Genomic DNA, 16,985 nt, shown 5'->3' with positions numbered 1-16,985 from the left:
AAGGAACCTGGAGGTCACCTAGTTAGTCCAAGTCTCTTATTTTACTGGTAAGAACTCAGAGGTCCAGTGTCTAGCATGATGTGCTTGATAAACCACAGTTCGTGGCAGAGTCCTGTCAGAGACCCAGCCATCTATCAGAAACACTTGTTAGGAGGATGGGATGCAGGGAACTGTGTTAGGCAGATATGTGTGCATATGCCAGAGAAAGCCATCCAGCCCACACCAAACCCACCCAGCCCCCATCCACACCAGGGTGGAACAGAAAACAGGGACTGATGTCCAGCGACAGATTTTTTTTTTTTTTATATTTAAAAACAAAATCAACCTCCCCCCCCAAAGAACCCCCAACAAACAAAAAATCAGATTAAATAAAATTTACAGTGAATATACCCAGCAAACATCTGTATGTGCAATTAAATACTGTGTCTGTTACTGCGGCACAAACCTCAAACAAACAATATACAAGTGTTCTGCGGGGGGTGGAAGGAGGCCCAAGTTTAAACTCTGTGGGGTTTGGAGAGACAAGATGGGGTGAGAGAAAGGGGAAATCAATTTTGTTTTTCTTAATTCTGTCCATATAAATATATTCATAAAGACCAAAAAAGAAAAGGGAGCTTGGGATGGTAAGGAAATAGGAGAATGGGGGAGTGTGGGACCCTCCCAATTCTACCTGACCAAAAAATATGAATTAATTTCATGGTGAGAGAAGAGATAAAAAATGATAGGAGAGGATGGGAAAGAGAGGGAAGCGGACATGGGCCAACCAGGAAAACGGAGGGACCCTTGGCAGGGGAGTGAGAAAGCCCAGCGCCAGTGTGAGTGTCTGTCTCTGTCTCCACCTTCATCCCCACTGTCTTAGGCTCCAGTTAGTGTCTGTCTGTAGACCTTATCTTACTTTCTGCCTCTGTCTGTGGTCTGACAGGACCTCTTGACCCCCTCCACCCTGCCCCCACCCCTGCCATGCTGGTCCCTTCTCTTCTCCATTTATTGGGAGCTGGCTCGCTCCAGGATCCTCAGGTCATAGTTCTTTTTGGCCACTCGAAGTTTGAAGCGACTCACGGAGTTGTTGAGGCGAAGGGAGGCATTCTGAGCAGCCAGGGGGCTGGGGAACACAGCCACGATGGTGTACAAGGCAGCGAGGTCCGAGTGGCGGCCGTTCTCAGCAGTCCCACCGTTGTCCCCCCCACCCCCACCAGGCAGCCCCTGAGCATCCTTGAGCCACTGGATCTTGGCGCCGGACATGGCAAGCTGAGTGAAGAGTTTGTCTGCCTCGGTACGGGTGATGCCCTCCGGGAGATCTGTCACCTCCAGTACCCGTCCCAGAACTGGAAGGGGAGGAGAGAAGATATGGCTGTGAGAGGTGCCGAGTAGGCAGGACTGGACAGTGGCCTGGCCAAGAAGGATCCAGTTGACTAAGTCTGTATACAACGCCCTCAAAAGCCCAGCCTTTCTCACTCAGTCCTTTCCTTCCTTCCCACATCAATCCAACTCCCCACCATTCAGACTCTGATCAGGGCAACTAGGACACACAAAGAACCCTTCTCTTCTCTTAGCCTAGAGATGTAGGCAAGAAGAGACTGGGAGTCAGAATGCCAGAGTTAAGATCTGGAAACCTATACTCAGCTCTCGCACAGGGTGCCAACACTGTGAAGTATGGCTTTCAGTGATGTTCGTTCACAGAGTTAACAGCTCAGTCTGAAATATGTTCCATTTCCTTCCCAGAGGCTGGTCCAGGTAGATTCCTCTTCCTTATCATCTAGGGAAGTCAGTTTCCCTTCCTTTTCTTGTTTAGCAAATTGCTTCAAACAAGGGAACCTCCAAGAGAGCTTGTATGTCTATTTTGGAAGGCCTGCAGGAGGAGAGCTACTCCCTCATGTTCTAGCATCAAGCCTCTCCTAAACTGGGTCTAGGACTACCAGAGACAGATATTCTAGATCAGGGTCAGGACCACTTCCAAGAGATTCTCTGTTAATAGTAGGCTCAACAAACTTCATCATTGTGTTATTCCCAATTTTTACCCTCATCTTCCCCAAGACCTGGAATGGCTTGGTAAGGAGGACTGAGACACAACTTCTCCTTGCCCTTGAATACAAAAAGGTCCTCTTTTGACTCCCCGCTGACCCTAAGCTGGCCTTTCTCACCATCCTGGACTGGTAATGCAGAGCTAGAGGGTTAAGCTCTTCTTGTGGGGATTCAGCATCCTATCACTCACCAACGTCTGTTGTCCCCAGGTCAGTGGAGGCAGATTTGAGTGCTTGTCTCTTGCTCCGGTTTCCATGCTTCAATCCGCTCTGTCCCTTCAACATTTGAAAGATAACTCTCATTCCAGGTAAACAATATTGACTGCCTTGCATCCCAGTCTGTCTGAGAGATTAAGGAACAGTATGCGACCCTGAGGATCCCACCCTACCAGGCAGTCAGACCGGCCAGAGAGTGGCCAGTGAGAAATAAAGAGCCCCTCCCGATTGGCACTGGGAAGGGGTGAGAAGAATGAGCACGGGAGTGGGGAAGGCTCCTCCCACTGCGTCCATGCTCTCTGGGTTGTCTCCCTTGTCCACCCAGCTGGCTGAGGTGATGGCTCAGAAGCAGGGGCCTGGATGAGAAGGAGATTCCAGTGGCCCTGAGGCTGATGGGAGACCCCCTTACCTGGTGCACCGAGTAAGCTGACTGGCCATGGAGCAGGGGAGGGCAGATGGACAGATTGTACTGTAACGGCTGGCCCAAGAGGGAGTAGCGACCATCACCTAGGGAGGAAGCACAGGTGGTTTTCTGGGAGTTTGAGCTATTTGGTATGACTTCTGTGAGACTTCATGGGGCTTTGGAGATGGGACTGCAACAATGCATACTATTCCTATTGTTTCTTTGATAGGAGTGCCCATGTCACTGATTAAGTGTTGTCTTTCTTTCTAACCCCGTTGGTTCTCAGTTGTATCTTGGACAAAAGGGGTTATTAGGTTCCCTCATCTTTGAAGAAGGGCTCTGTTCATTGAAGACAAAAGGCCCTGGAGGAAACCTACAGACCCTTATAACTGTCTTTTATTTCTCATGTAGTTGCTTCTCACCCTAAACCCAAGGCTCAAGTTTCTGACTTAGATGAGAGGCAATACAGTGTAGTAGACAAGAGAGACCTGTAGTCAGACTATATTCAAATTCTGTCTCTGTTACTGAAGAGGGGATGTTGGGTATGTTCTTCCCTCATCAGCACTGGTGCAGTTAAATGATTATAAGATATAGCACCTATGTGTTACCTATTATTGGTGATAAATACTGTATTTCAGAGCACTCTGAAGTTTTAAACCATATTCTCATCTTATTTTTATACTGCTTTTGATAGCCAAGGCAGAAAGCAGATAAGATTACTTCCATTTTACATGTGATTAACCTCATTTTATATATTAGGAAACTGAGGTCTGGTTCTAAGTTTAAGTAACATGGTAACATACTCAGCTTCACAAACTAGTTAGTGGTAGAACTAGAATTTGAACTCAAGTCTTTTTTTTTTTTTTTAACTTTTTGAAGAAATTGAGTTATTTCTGAAAATATTGGCGGTATGTTTTTAAGCTATAAAACTCTAATTCCTGTAAATTCTTGGTTAAAAATTTGACTGTGCTTTTTAAAATGGCCATCTATATTCTGCACTTGAGATTTGTGAAAAATAAAGTTTCTGTGGGAAGGTGACCTCTGGTTTCCTGATCATGGGAGGGACGTGGTCATCTGGGGCTCGGTGGCTTGGGACTAGGTTCTTTGGTTCACCCACCCCAGGCTGGAGGAAGGGGCCATGTCCCCCACCTGCCCAGGTGCAGGGAGCAGGACTCCCACAAGCTGGGTGGCATCTCAACAGACTCCTATAACTTGTGATTCTGATCAAAAGAACAGCAGAAGTGCCAGGACGTTCCCTCCTTGCCTGCAACAGTCACAGCTGAGCCCTCTTTTGGTGTCTACCAGGGAAAAGACAGCAACGAGCAGCTGTTCTAAGCTTCTGTCTGTCACAGTAAGTTGGGGGTGAACCCAAGTCTTTTCACTCAAATCCAGCATTCCCTTTTCTAAAACCATACTGTTTCTGACACACCCCATATTCCCAGGCCTCAGACTCAGTACTGATAGGTTAAACTCTTTGCTGTTCATTAGAAAGTTCAGGGAACTTCTTTTCCCTGGCTCACAGTCTTTGGGGACTTGAAAGGAAATACTAAATACGTAAAGGAGATCTAGAGTTAAGGTAACTATGGGCAGCACTAAAGAGGGGTGTGTCTTTGGCCCAAGCAGGGACATTAAAGGAAGAGCTGGCTTCCACGAACGGGAGGGCCAGCCACAGTGATTCTCTGTCTACTGCTCCCTTCCTGATCTCCCCACTTGGGAATGGGATGCAACGGGTGAATTTGACAGCTGACAGCAGCCCACCTCACTGAACCCTTACCCTGTGCAGGACCTCCAGGCCGGGGGAACTGTGTGAGGACAGGAAGGGGACTGAGCCCTGTGCAGACGCTGCTGAGGCTGGTGACAGGAGAGGGTGCTGGAGATTGAGTAGGAGATGTGACAGGGCTGCTGCTCATCTGTGTGCTGGCCTGTGGGAGAGAGCGGAGTACACATCACATATCCACCAGACTCTGCCCTCTGGATTGCTCCTATGACTCGGCTTGAAAGTTACCTCTCTCAGGAAGCTTCTCTTGCTGAACTCTGTCAAAGTCAGAGTGCTCCTTCACACTGGCCCCCGGGGTGCCTAATTAGTTGGTATTATTTTAATATTCACTTCCTGACAACCTGTTTTACGTATTCCCTTAGCGTTTTTAAACATGCGTCCTATCTGCCACCTTAGGTCTTAGGTTCCTTGAAAGAAGATGCTCCCTCCTCTCTTTCCTGTGTTTCTTCTGAAAAGTGTCCAGGGTAAAAGAGTGCACAAGTAAGAGAGGCTGCATGGTCAATGGTAAAGATTGCTTCCTGAAAAGACTCTGGTCACCTCCCTGCCAAGATAAAGCTGGGCTGCAGGACTCACCTGGGGGCTACTCTCAGGACTGTACAGGTCTCCAGGCTTCTGACCCCGCTGGTCCATGCTGTAATATTTACAGTGACTCCACTGGACCATGGGCGGGTTCTGGGGAGGCTGGGGTCCATTAGGGACATTCAGCTGCATGACCACCACACCCGGTCCAGAAGGTGACACTCCTGAGTGGCAGGGAAAAAGCAGTTGGTTGGGAATTCAAACTACATTTTAGCCTGTCAGCTAACCCTGAGTGGGAAAGCCAGTAAGCAAATCCACCTACGGCTTCAGGGTCACTTAAACTGTGTCCTGCCAGGAATCTGAGACAGTTGCTGATTTGGTCTCTGACTCTCTCTCCTCAAACCAGTGGAAATTTGAGGGGAAGATGCCAATGCTCTCCTGGCCTTCCCCTGGTTGAGGGGTACTTTGATAGGCTTGGCCGAAAACTACTCCATTCTGTCATAGTTAGGTATTACCAAATGTCCAGATCAGATTGCTCAAGCGTCTGGGCGTGGTACAGGCCCCAGTCTGGAGCCTAGGCCAGGGCTGCAGGCACGTGCCGGCTTTTCTGGTAATGGCTGCAGATAAGTCAGTGATCTCTGGTTGGTCAAGAGGAGATAAATGTGCACAGCTTCACTAAACCAGATCCAGGACATTAATTCCTGGGCAAGGATAGGGTGAGTTGGAACACTTCAAGTAGAGGGAATGGCATAGAGATATATGTCACATTCAGGAAATGACAAATAATTCAAGGTGCTAAGGAAGGCCCAGGAGCTATGTAGGGGAAGCACTAGGGGATGAGATACATCTCTTCATTTATTCAATAAACATTTATGGAACATTTACCAGTTCCTATGCCAGGCACTGGGTATACAACAACAAAAAACTGGTCTCTACCCCAATGGAATGAGCAGTCTATTAGAGAGTTGGACATTAAACAAAGAGCTGGTGTCAAGAATTCGAAGCACATTCAGGTAAGGGTTGTAACCCAGAGGTGTTGGAAATAGGACTTGTGCTTCAGAGAGCTAACCCCAGTGGCCAAATGTAAGATGGCCGAAGGGAGGGGGAGACTGTGACTGGAAGACTAGTTAGAAGTCTACTGAAACAGAACACAATGGCTATGAGTTAAAGCAGCGACAGCAGGGATGGAGGGGGAGGGTGAGACCCTCGGAAGGTTTCACTGACAGGATGCAGCCGTGGGGCTTTAGTCTAGGCAACCATGGATGTAGGTTTACCCTCTCACAGGCTGGGGGAAGGAAAGGGCTCACTGAGGAGGAATACCAAGTCCTGAATCTTCCTCACGGTGAAAAACAAGGTAAGGGGTCAGGGAGAAGCAGTCTGAGGGACAGTTCCTGCGGGGAGAGCCGGGCAGGAGCTCCGCCTCCCCATGGGATTGTCTAGCGTGAGGGTCTGCTCTTGGCCCGCAGCCTGTATTCCTGTGGACGGACAGGCCAAGTTCACGTGTGTGTGTGGTGGCAGACACGGGGCTGGGGGTCGCTAGATCGAAACCTGCTGCAGTGCTGCTTCGTGGCTCAGCGCCCTGGGGCTGCCACTGCCGCCAGCATCACACTGCTTCCTGTGACAGGAAATGCTGCAGCCTCTGCCCTGGGCACCAGTCATGCTGGGAAGTGAGCATGATTGCTTTTCTCAGGTAGCATCGGTCAAAGGAAAGGAAAGAAGTGGGGGGAGGTCTAAGAACAGCTCAGGAGACACAGCATCTGTTGTATCCTACTCCCCAATTTGTGCCCCTCCCCCACCCTCTAGGGTTCATCTAATCAGAGAGCACAAACACTCCCAACAACAGGCTCCCATCTTCCCTTCCCCTGCCAGAGGGGGCAGGGTCTTCACCAACACAGCTTGTGGAAGGGCTGCAGGGGAAGTGCGCAGTGGTGAAGCGTCATGCCTTTAACAACTCCCTCTTTACTTCAGCTGCTCTGGGCCCTGTATCTCCCATCCTAGGAGCCCCACCGGCACCAGTGTCCTTTAGCCAAAAAACTGCAACTGACCTTCTTCAAATACCTCACTGCTGAGGGGGCCAACGCAAAAATAATCAAATCCACAGCGTTTCTGGAAGGCAACATACAACCTAAGCCTAATGCCCTGGGCCAGGAAAGGGTAGAGGATGTCTGAATGTGTGGGGTATGGGCACAAGCAAGGCAGTAGATGCTCTTTATAATGCCAACATGTAGCCATAAGGAGCTATTAGGGGTCTAAAGTGGAGCGGGAAAGAGAACAAAGTCCTCATATTATTTTCTCTGATCCTAACAAAAACAAAGGCAGAGTTCTCAGTCGCAGCTTCATTCCTGAGCTCCTCCCCACACTGAGTCCTCCCCCGCTAGCCCGGAGCGTTGTTCCTTCACTCAGCCGAGGACAGAGAGCACTACTCTGCTGATGAGCTGATTTTTATGCTTCTCATCCTCAAGCCAGAAGCAGGTGGCATCCATTAGCAGCTGAACTGTGGCCACTTCTTAATGCACATGGCAAAAAACTGTCCAAATCTCCCAAAACAAAACCCCCCACGGCACTGCCCAGTGACAGGCCTTTCATATTATCAGGCTGGGGGAAGGAGCCTGGGTTAGAGTAGGAAGTGGGAGAAGGGAATTGAATAAGGAAATCAATTTCATCTTGAAAGCTCTGAAAAGAGAGGGGACGTGTGAATGGCTTTTTAAGTGGCATCGTTAAACCTGGGCAGAAAGGTCGATTGGGCAGAGCAAACCCCATAAATACAAACAGATGACATTTATGTCTGGCAGAATTGGTTTTTGTTTAGTAGTTGTTGTTGTTGTTGTTTTTTAAATCACTGAGGTAGAAAACTGATAAGGCTTCTTCTTTACCATCTGGAGTGAAATCTATGGAAAGGAATGTCCAGAGAAATAAAATCCCTCAGGCATCTTTTCCAAATTACAGGCTATAATCCTACAGTATCTTCATCTTTTTCCCTTTTTTTGGTGGGGGAGAGGGTTATCTTCAGGAACTGGGGGGAGAAAGAGTTATCTCCGCTTTGGAAAGCCCTCAGCTACAAAATGAGCCAGTAAGTATGTAGGAAGCTATTTCTGTATGTACCTCGCTCTGGCCACGCTGCTGTGTCACTGTGAGTTGAGAGTCTGTGCATAGGTTTCACTGCCATTTCATGTCCATGTGCATCTTCCCAAGACAAGCCTGCAGAAACCTCAAAGGACCTGCAAGTCATTATTTTAGTGGGGAGAAAACTATTTCCTAGGGTTATGGTTATATCTAAAATCATAGTGAAGGAATTAAGGTTCAGGCCTGGGGGTAAACTGGGCAACTACAAAAATGTATTAATAAACCAGAACAGTTGCTCCAGGAACAGTCAACCCTAATCCCTGCCTTTATTTTTGGAAAAGTGACCATGCTGCTACATGGGAGAAGGGCGGGTGACTATCCTCTGGAGGTGACACAGCAGCCCTTCTGGGGAATGCTGGCCTTCTAGCTTTCCAGTAAAGGGCAAACTGGAAAGGAAGGCAAAAGAAGCACTTTTCCTTTTCTTCCACTTCCTCTTAAGATTCCCATGACCTGGGATTGAAGATTTGTAAGATCAATGATATGGTGAATAGGTCTCTTAGATGATGTGGATGGAATAGAGGGTCAACATCTAGGAAAAGTACAAGGGGTCAGTCAGAAGCCTAGGTCAATCAGGGTGGCTAGAAAGAAAGGAAATATACTAGAAAATTCTAAAGCAGCAAGGAAATGAGATGATGAAGAGGGTTTTGTCTATTTTTATTAATTTGGGGAAGAACCTAGATTATCTCCCTTCCAATTCCAGTCCAGATCTCTAGTGCCAACTTTCAGAACCAATAGCTGTTTCAGTTTACTTATCATTAGGTCCACAGTAGGTACTGCAAAATTATTTTCACTTGATTTGTTTCTAATTCAAAGACCTTGTATATTGTATATGAAGAGGTATAAATGCAGAGACCCAGTAGATACACTGATATGCCACTAAGGATTTACACAGACATTCACATACAACTATACCCATATGCACTCGCACACACTTATCTTAACAAATAGGAGAGAAAATGCCCTGCGGTATCAAGCACCACCACAGGCTACAGCAGTTCTTGGAGCTAGTTTCTATCATTTCCATACCCCATTGGGAATTTCAAGGTCAGCTGCCCCTGGCAGACACCAGGAGATACAGCTGGAGAGACCCAATAATAAGGGTAGTAAGGGTTGTTGAATTTCAAAACCTCAGCCTGTAAGAGATCCATGGTTGGTCTGGATAAAGGCAGAAGTTATTAATCCTTGAAGCTAAGAATTGATCAGGTCTTGTGAGCAAGATTGATTCTGGAATCTATTCCACAGCACCCATAACAGAGTACAGAAAATCTTATGTGAAAAATATCCCATTTCTAAAATATGAAAAACTGGCAAAATACTTTATCTCACCAGAAGAGGGCACTCTGACATTCCCACTGTAGAGCGGAATGAGGAAGGCTGGAGGCTACCTTACGACCCTCTCCCCTCCAGAACCCTTGAAATCAATTTAAATGCAGTGCAATGATATGTCAGGGTAGGGTGAAAGGGAAACAGCAGTTGTTCTTGGTATATGGGGGGGTTTTAGGCAAAGACAGACAAGCTGTGTAGCATTAAGTGCATTCACCTGGGATAACCGGCCCCTCCAAAGAAGGCCTTTTTCCTTCCACTGGAGGGAAAGGAACAGAGTACAGAAACCTGTTGAAAATGTGTCCGAGGCTGTAGCAGGGGTTACAGAAAGTGAAAAGACCCAAGTTCAAGCTTTAGGATTGTGACCTTACACAAAATTTATCCCTCTTTGAGTCTTAAATTTTCTCTTTACAAAGCTGTGGAGAGAATTAAAAGGACACAATGTATGTGAGTACAAATGAAAAATTGCTAAACAAATCTAAGATACAGTTTTAAAAGCATTTTGTCAGCCTCTCTCACACTCCCAAGAGAAAAGAAAAGCTATTTACAGGAAGAATGAGTGCAAGAGACAGAGATATACGCCCTTTATGTTGTAAAGGCATGTGAGTCGTAATCCAGTCGCAGGGCTGGTTCAGCAGAGAGGGAGAAACTAAGGAGGAGAGAGAAAGGAAACAAGGAACCCAACCGACATGTGGTTCCCCAGGGGTAGGGATCAGGCAAACCACCTCCCCTCTTGAGGGAGTTCATTTCAACACCTCTGGAAAACACCAGCCAGGTGTTTCTAGGACTTTGGTTTCTCCTCCCGAAGAAGTCACAGCTGGGGACAGAGCCAATCCCTGAACTTTCTCTGCCCTACCCAGTTCTAGAGCACAAGTCCTTCAGCAGTGTTTTGCTCTCACCAGTGTCCAAGACCCCTCCATTCTTTATGCTCTTACCTGAGTACTGCTGTGGCATCTGTGGTGGACTGCAGGGAGAGGGAGACTGAGGCATCTGGTACTGCTCAGAGCCAGGAGGCTGCAGAAACCCCACAGAAGGGCTGGGGAGATGGAGAAGAGGGGAGTGGTAAAGCGGTAGAGGGAAGAACGCAGCTCCTGGCAGACAGCTGTTGCCTCCTGGGCCTCCCCTGTGGGAAGCCAAGGCAGCTCCAAGCCATTCCCAGACCAATTTGCCATGCAATTTCTAAAATCACTCATCAGTTCAAAGTTAATTATATATATCTGTACTTGATCATCTTTCAATTAGGAAGCTGCTAATCAGTGCTACAGATGGAATGTTAGTGACACATGCTCTTCCCAACAGTGTAGAAACACCAAATACATAACTCATGCGAGTGTATGCGCACATGCACGCACACACACACACACAAATACACACACTCTCTCTCTGTGTCTCTTTCGCAAGGAGAGTGCCAGAAACAGACACACAGGGCTACAGTGCTAGAGAGAGATGGGCAAAAAAAACAACTAAGGAGATTCAGGATATTTTCTTAATGGCAAACACAGATCATCAATTAAAGAAAAACAGGGGGAAACCTCACAAAATTCAAGACACATTAAAAAAAAAAAAGACAGGAATAAACATATGTACACTGAGAGAGACACAGAAATACACTGACGTAGGCCCAGACTTGAGTTCTAATCCCAGCTCTGCTTCTACTAACTAGCTGTATGACTTTGAGTAAGTTTCTTAATATCCCTAGCTGGAATTTCCTCATTTATAGAAGAAGGGCAAAAAATAAAACAAGGGGAGTGGACTAGATATTTCTAAGATAAACTTCTATCTCTAAAATTACATCATTATACTAAGATATACGAGCTTCTCTGGTGGCTCAGTGCTAAAGAACCCACCCATCAATGCAGGTTCGATCCCTCGGTAGGGAAGATCCCTGGAATAGGAAATGACAACCCACTCCAGTATTCTTGCCTGGGAAGTTCCACAGACAGAGGAGCCGGGCAGGCTACAGTCCACGGGGTCGCAAAGAGTTGGACACGACTTAGCAACTAAACAACAACATACTAAGATATATAAACAGACATATAGAGACAACACCTCAGACTCATCCATGGCTATAGAGGTACATGGAAAAATTTACATATGTATACACCAAACTGCTTTTTTAAAAAATAATAAGCATTCTCTATTTCATAGTTCAGAAAAACAAAAATGGGGGGAAATTATAAAGTCTCTGTTTCTGAAGCAGGAATTTTTTCCTGCTAACGAATTCTTAAGCAGATATCAAATTAACAAGGAGAATAAACTCCCTCATGTTCTAACTGATTTGGGGTACCCCTGATCTTTTTAAAAAATAAACATTTATTTATTTGACTGCACCAAGTCTTAGTTAAGGCATGTGGATCTAGTTCCCTGACCAGGGATCAAACCCAGGCCCCCTGCATTGGGAGCACAGAGTCTTAGCCACTGGAGCACCAGAGAAGTCCCTACCCCTGGGATCTTTACCCCTGCTTTTCTTTTCCAGTGGAATAAAAACCATGGTGCAACAGTTGCTAAAGGTCTGCAGGAGATGCACCCCGTCTCTCTGGGAGCCCTCACCTTGTACCGTTCTGCTGAGCTGGCGGGATCATGCTGTAGTACACTGGAACACCCCCTGCTGGGAGGGCCCCCTGCACAGATTGGCTTGCAGGGACCAGCATGGGTTGCTGGAAAGGCGGCTGGACCACATTTTGTGAGTCATTACCCACTGGGACCTGGGTGAAGACAAGAAGAGAATGACCACTTTTACTCTCAATGAAGTCATCCAAAAAACAGCTTAGTCATCACTGGACAGGGACACTCTAATCTCCTTCCCTACCTTTAGAGATCCTCTTACTCTCCTCACCTAAAGGAAACGCTTAGTGCTACCTCCATTTCCCCTCCTCCAAACATCACCTTTGGGCATCTGATGTACAGGAAGGAGCCTAATTTCCTCTAGATCCTACTTTTCTGGGCATACACTCATTTGCATGGTATAAAGACCAAAGAATTTAAATGAACACTCTTCTCAGACTCTTTTGACCTTCTTTCAGAGGAAGAAAACCTAAAAGTGCTAGAGGTACAGTGAACAGTGTTTTAGTGTTCGAGTGGTCAGACTCGAGGACAGACGTGGGAACTGTCCTCCTTTTCCTCATCCCAAGGACTGGGTGGTTTCCCCATTCAGAATGCACCCACTTGGTAAGAAGGCAGTGGAGTGTACTGAACCACCAGGCCTTGCATCTGGCCCCCCATGCCGCTCCTCTGGTTGCTGAGCAGGCCCTGGTTCTGTGGCTGCTGGACCCCAATCATGCCTTGGTAAGCCGCTTGCTGCTGGTTAGGCATCATGGGCTGTAAACCTAGGGACAGGCAAAGCAGAGAAGACATCAGTATAGCCTCAACAATGTTTAGGAGGTCACACTCTCTTAGTAATTTTCCTTCTTTTTTGGAGATCACAGGTTCCTTTTTAGGACCCTAACCATTCCAGCCACTACTCCCCTTCCCCACCGCTTTTTAAAGAGGGAAAGTAATTCTTCCCCAGTTGCTGTCCTTCCCTTACGTGCTGCCTCCTTACATCAGCAGTGCCTCTTACCAGGCTGCTGGGATGGCTGCGGCAGCTGCTGACCACGCTGGGGGCTGTAGGCCACCGGGTGAGACAGAGGTCGGTATTGCTGGCTGGAGCTGGGATACTGTCCAGGGGAATAGTAAGACACCTGGATCTACGGTGAGAGGAGACAGATGTACGAGCAGGCCCCTCAAATTCAGCCCCAACACCCCCCAGCTACTAATACATCACAGTCGATTCCGGAAGTCTGTAAACAGAAAAATTGGGGGTCTGCAATTGCAGCATTAGCGTACAAGTTTGAAACCGAAGAGGAAGGACTTGTCTTATTTGATAGATGTTTCTGACTAGAAAGACAACTCTCAAGAGAAAGGTGGGGAAACGGAGGCGGGTAGCGGGCAGGTATCTCCTCTGGTCTGTCTAAACTAGAGGAAAAAAGGTTTATAATACTGGATAAATTGAATTCATGATTTAAACTGGAAACCCAAACCACTCACCTGTTGAGGGGGCTGCATGTAGCCCTGTGGTGGCAGGACTTGCTGAGTAGGTGGTGCATGGCTCGAGGTGGAATAGTTGGAAGTAGGGAGGGGCTGCCCTGTAGAAGCCATGATGAAGCTAGTCTGCTGAGCGTGCTGGGAGATAAGTGGGGGCTGGAACAGAGCTGAGGATGGGTCAGCTGCTTCAGTAGAACCTTGGCGACTAAGGCTCATTTGTCCAAAGGGGTTGCTGAGATCATCTGCCTGTTGAGAGAGTGGGGGAGACCCAAGGACTGAGGTCGTATCAAGCCCCAGGTCTTTGGCTTCAACACAGACAGACAGACAGAAATAGTAACCCTCTCTACCGCCTTCCTTCCTTCACAGAGGATATTCCTACCTCTGTGCCCTGGGAGGTACTTTTTAGCCCTAAGCCTCTGTCATGTGGTATTTCAAATTGCTATGAATTGAAAGCTGTTTGAAGCCCAACTCCAGAGCCAGTCTCCCTACCACATATGAGGTAACAATGGCCACTCTGATTATGACCTTTATTAGAATTAGTCCTGGGGAAACAGGAGCAATGACACAACTTCTCTATATAGAAAAAACAGGACTATTTAAGTCTTTCCATATCCTGTCTTCCTCATGCCTCCAATCATGCAAAGGGCCTATATGTTGTCATAAATCTCATTTTTATAATAAAGGACCCAGATAACACCTTGTGTGGCTGATCGGTAGGTTCACATGGCTCCCCAGCTCTGCCTATGCATTGGAAAGACTGGTGGGATCCCAGCTCCTGCTGCTTATCTCCTTACTCCCTCTTGAAGTCATTTCCACCTCTGTTCTCTGACACTTGCCTAGTGTTCTCCTGCCCTTCAGAAACCACTTCCAATTCTCACCTCTGAAAGGAGGCCAGGGTGAGCAGCTGAGCTGGGGAGAGAGACTGACTGACTAATCTGTAATTGCCTTCTCTCTCAGCCCTCTTCTCCAAGCAGCAAGGGTGAGGGTGTTCCATCTCTCACTTGTATGGTGATAGGTTACTCTGTTAACTTTCTCATCTCTTTTGCTCCATGGATAGTAATCAACATATACATACACATACACAAACAAAACTAGTAGAAACAAAAGATAGTACTTTCCTGTGGTTTCACTCAACTTTCAGGGATCTGATCTTAGCTATTTTGCTAACTTAGTGGGAAGGAACAGATGACAAGAGCACTGGATTGCAGTTACTATTTTGAGGTTCATATTCTAGAACTTTTCAGTATGGAGCTAAGAGGTGGGAGAAAAGAAGGGATTCCAGTGAAAAAGCAGACAGGTGTGATTAACACAAAATTTGAAAAAAGTCAGGGCTCCTATAACCATGATAGAAGTCACCAACTATGAAACAGACCAGATCTTTATAAAGGATTTGTTGTCAGAGTACAAACAATTTAAACAGCACATGCTATACAACAGAAGAGGGTATTTTTTTATGTAAAACAGGGAAACATTTGAAGCTTTTACCAGTGGTACTAGAGAAATCTGCAACTGTGTTTTTATTTTTAAAGGGAATTATAGAGAATCATTCTCTACAGTACAGAATAAACTGCATTCCTCCACCATGGCCTGGGAGCAGATGAGATGAAGAAGGCACATGGCAGAGAGGACGAGGAGCCCAGGTTAGATCAACATCTGATTTTGTTCCCCTCTCCTGAAACTCAGAGTAACTGTTCTCTGTCTTACCTTTAGGCATCTTTGAAGCCTGGAGTACTGTGAAATGAAATATAGTTCACTAGAAATGAAGTATAGTTCAGCCTGTGCCAGCCCCTAAAGAAGAAATATGTTCCTAACAATGGTCCTCTAAAAAGCATAACTGCTTTGCAAGGTTGTCACAGACTGACCCAGACAGGCCCATAGACACAGGCCACACACGAACAAGACAAAAAGGGGGAATGGAGTTTATACCATGTTGTACTGCTGGGGCGGAGAGACTGGCAGAAGTACTTGGGGACAGGAGCCTGGAGAGAACTGAACAGGCTGTGGAGAGGGCTGCAGAGCCGGGACTGGCTGTGGACCAGCAGTGAGACATGTGGAAAGGCAAGAGCAAAGGGAGGTATAGGGAGAGGCGGGGGTGGGGGTGGGGGTGAGGCAGAGAAGGGGAAGGAAAGGGAAGGAAGAACAAGGTTAATCTTAAGAGAAATTTCACATGAAGAGTAAGGTAGCTGAGCAGGCTGGAGACCAAGTTCAGGACTTGGTCTCTAGCTTTCATATCTTTGACAAACAGGCAATCTCCCCTATCAGTACAGACCCACTGCAGACACTCTACCCCATTAGCCACTCAGAACTCTGCAGCTGCTGTATACAGTCTTAGGACTCTCAGAGCCAGGGTTTGCTGTCTGATTCTAAACACAGCTTTTTCCCTAAGCATTTTTCCTGGGCACAGGATTCCTGGGGAGCATAACCCTCCTTGAGAAGGGATTCCTGCTTCTGTAGGAAGGGTCATCCAAGGTCTAGCTCGACTCTCCCAGGCAGGATCCTGACTTCACACCACTCTCTTGAAGGAGTGCTCATTCACAAGGATCATCTCCCTCCCGAGGGCAGAGAAGGAAAAATAAGCCAGTTCATGTGCTACTTCCTCCTACTCCATGATTCTTCTATGCTCCTCCAGGCGGACAGGGCAGTATTAAAAATGCTCCCATAAGCAAACAGGGAGGGATTTAGGAATAAAATATAAATAGCCTAGTCTTAGCTTTTGTTCCTTGGGTTCCTTCACTTGCCTCAAGCAGGAGGACTTGTTTATTAGGAACATGGTGTGTTCTAAACCAACTAATAGGGAGTTATTTTTTTCTCTCTTCTTCCCCTCCAGTCATTTCAATCACCTCATCAGCTCTCCAGTCATAGCTTCTGGAGCCCTATGAAGAGAGGGGGAAATAACACTGATATACACTGCTCATGTACACACACTTATCTCATTACAACCTCACGATTATCTGATAGGGAGATAACGTATATTTGCAATTAAGATAATACGGCTCAGAGAAATTAAACCACATACCCAGGATCATACAACTAACGTGGCAGAGCAGGGACAGGAGCCTAGTTTTGCCTGACACATGTTCTTTCCATCCCACTCCAGCAGTAAAGTAAGTTAGTAAGTTAAGTCGCTCAGTCGTGTCCGACTCTTTGCGACCCCATGGACTGTAGCCTACCAGGCTCCTCCCTCCATGGGATTCTCCAGGCAAGAGTACTGGAGTGGGTTGCCATTTCCTTCTCCAGGGGATCTTCCCAACCCAGGGATCGAACCCGGGTCTCCCGCATTCCAGGCAGACGCTTTAACCTCTGAGAAGTCAAACAATTATGTAAATATCTACAATTACGTATATATCTTTTTGTTTGAATAATTCTCCTTCCTTCTTTCAAATTTAGAGTATTAAGAGTTAGTTGTGGGGGAACCAAGGCATCAATATATATATCTGCCTGCCATATATCTCCTGGGAGACCCTTTCAGAGGGGATTAACAGCTCCAGAGGCAGACAGTCCAAAAATTAGAAGACCCCCATCATGGAGAATACTCCTGATATCTGCATTAAATACAATGTAAATCATCTTGGAAAAAGCT

General features: G+C 46.8%; 1 protein-coding gene and 1 long non-coding RNA gene across 48 annotated transcripts in view; one reads left to right on the top strand and one right to left on the bottom strand.

The window, feature by feature from the left end:
• LOC138437496 (uncharacterized) overlaps nucleotides 1–16,985 on the top strand; it is a 28,242-nt gene that overhangs the window by 9,589 nt on the left and 1,668 nt on the right. The window contains exon 2 of the long non-coding RNA XR_011255988.1: nucleotides 14,935–15,045. This is a non-coding gene — a long non-coding RNA (uncharacterized lncRNA). The remainder of the gene's footprint in view (nucleotides 1–14,934; nucleotides 15,046–16,985) is intronic.
• The window catches only part of R3HDM2 (R3H domain containing 2), a 162,579-nt gene continuing 145,872 nt past the window's right edge, over nucleotides 279–16,985 (bottom strand). For 12 of the 47 annotated variants that reach the window (XM_069584907.1, XM_069584912.1, XM_069584918.1 and 9 more), the window contains 10 exons: nucleotides 13,409–13,651; nucleotides 12,942–13,068; nucleotides 12,548–12,708; nucleotides 11,933–12,087; nucleotides 10,318–10,418; nucleotides 4,991–5,160; nucleotides 4,415–4,562; nucleotides 2,647–2,744; nucleotides 2,213–2,297; nucleotides 279–1,325 (listed from right to left, as the gene is read on the bottom strand). In XM_069584907.1, the coding sequence (XP_069441008.1) occupies nucleotides 985–1,325; nucleotides 2,213–2,297; nucleotides 2,647–2,744; nucleotides 4,415–4,562; nucleotides 4,991–5,160; nucleotides 10,318–10,418; nucleotides 11,933–12,087; nucleotides 12,548–12,708; nucleotides 12,942–13,068; nucleotides 13,409–13,651 (1,629 nt within the window). In that variant the 3' untranslated portion in view covers nucleotides 279–984. Of the gene's footprint in view, nucleotides 1,326–2,212; nucleotides 2,365–2,646; nucleotides 2,745–4,414; nucleotides 4,563–4,990; nucleotides 5,161–8,038; nucleotides 8,135–10,317; nucleotides 10,419–11,932; nucleotides 12,088–12,547; nucleotides 12,709–12,941; nucleotides 13,069–13,408; nucleotides 13,652–15,331; nucleotides 15,434–16,245; nucleotides 16,279–16,985 lie in introns of all 47 variants that reach the window. The other 35 variants (XM_069584881.1, XM_069584887.1, XM_069584892.1 and 32 more) reach the window with 10 other exon arrangements.

This window comes from Ovis canadensis, chromosome 3 (genome assembly GCF_042477335.2).
Source record: "Ovis canadensis isolate MfBH-ARS-UI-01 breed Bighorn chromosome 3, ARS-UI_OviCan_v2, whole genome shotgun sequence".
NCBI lineage: Eukaryota > Metazoa > Chordata > Mammalia > Artiodactyla > Bovidae > Ovis > Ovis canadensis.
Note: the sequence above shows the minus strand (reverse complement) of the source record. Positions and strands in the feature narration are given on the sequence as shown.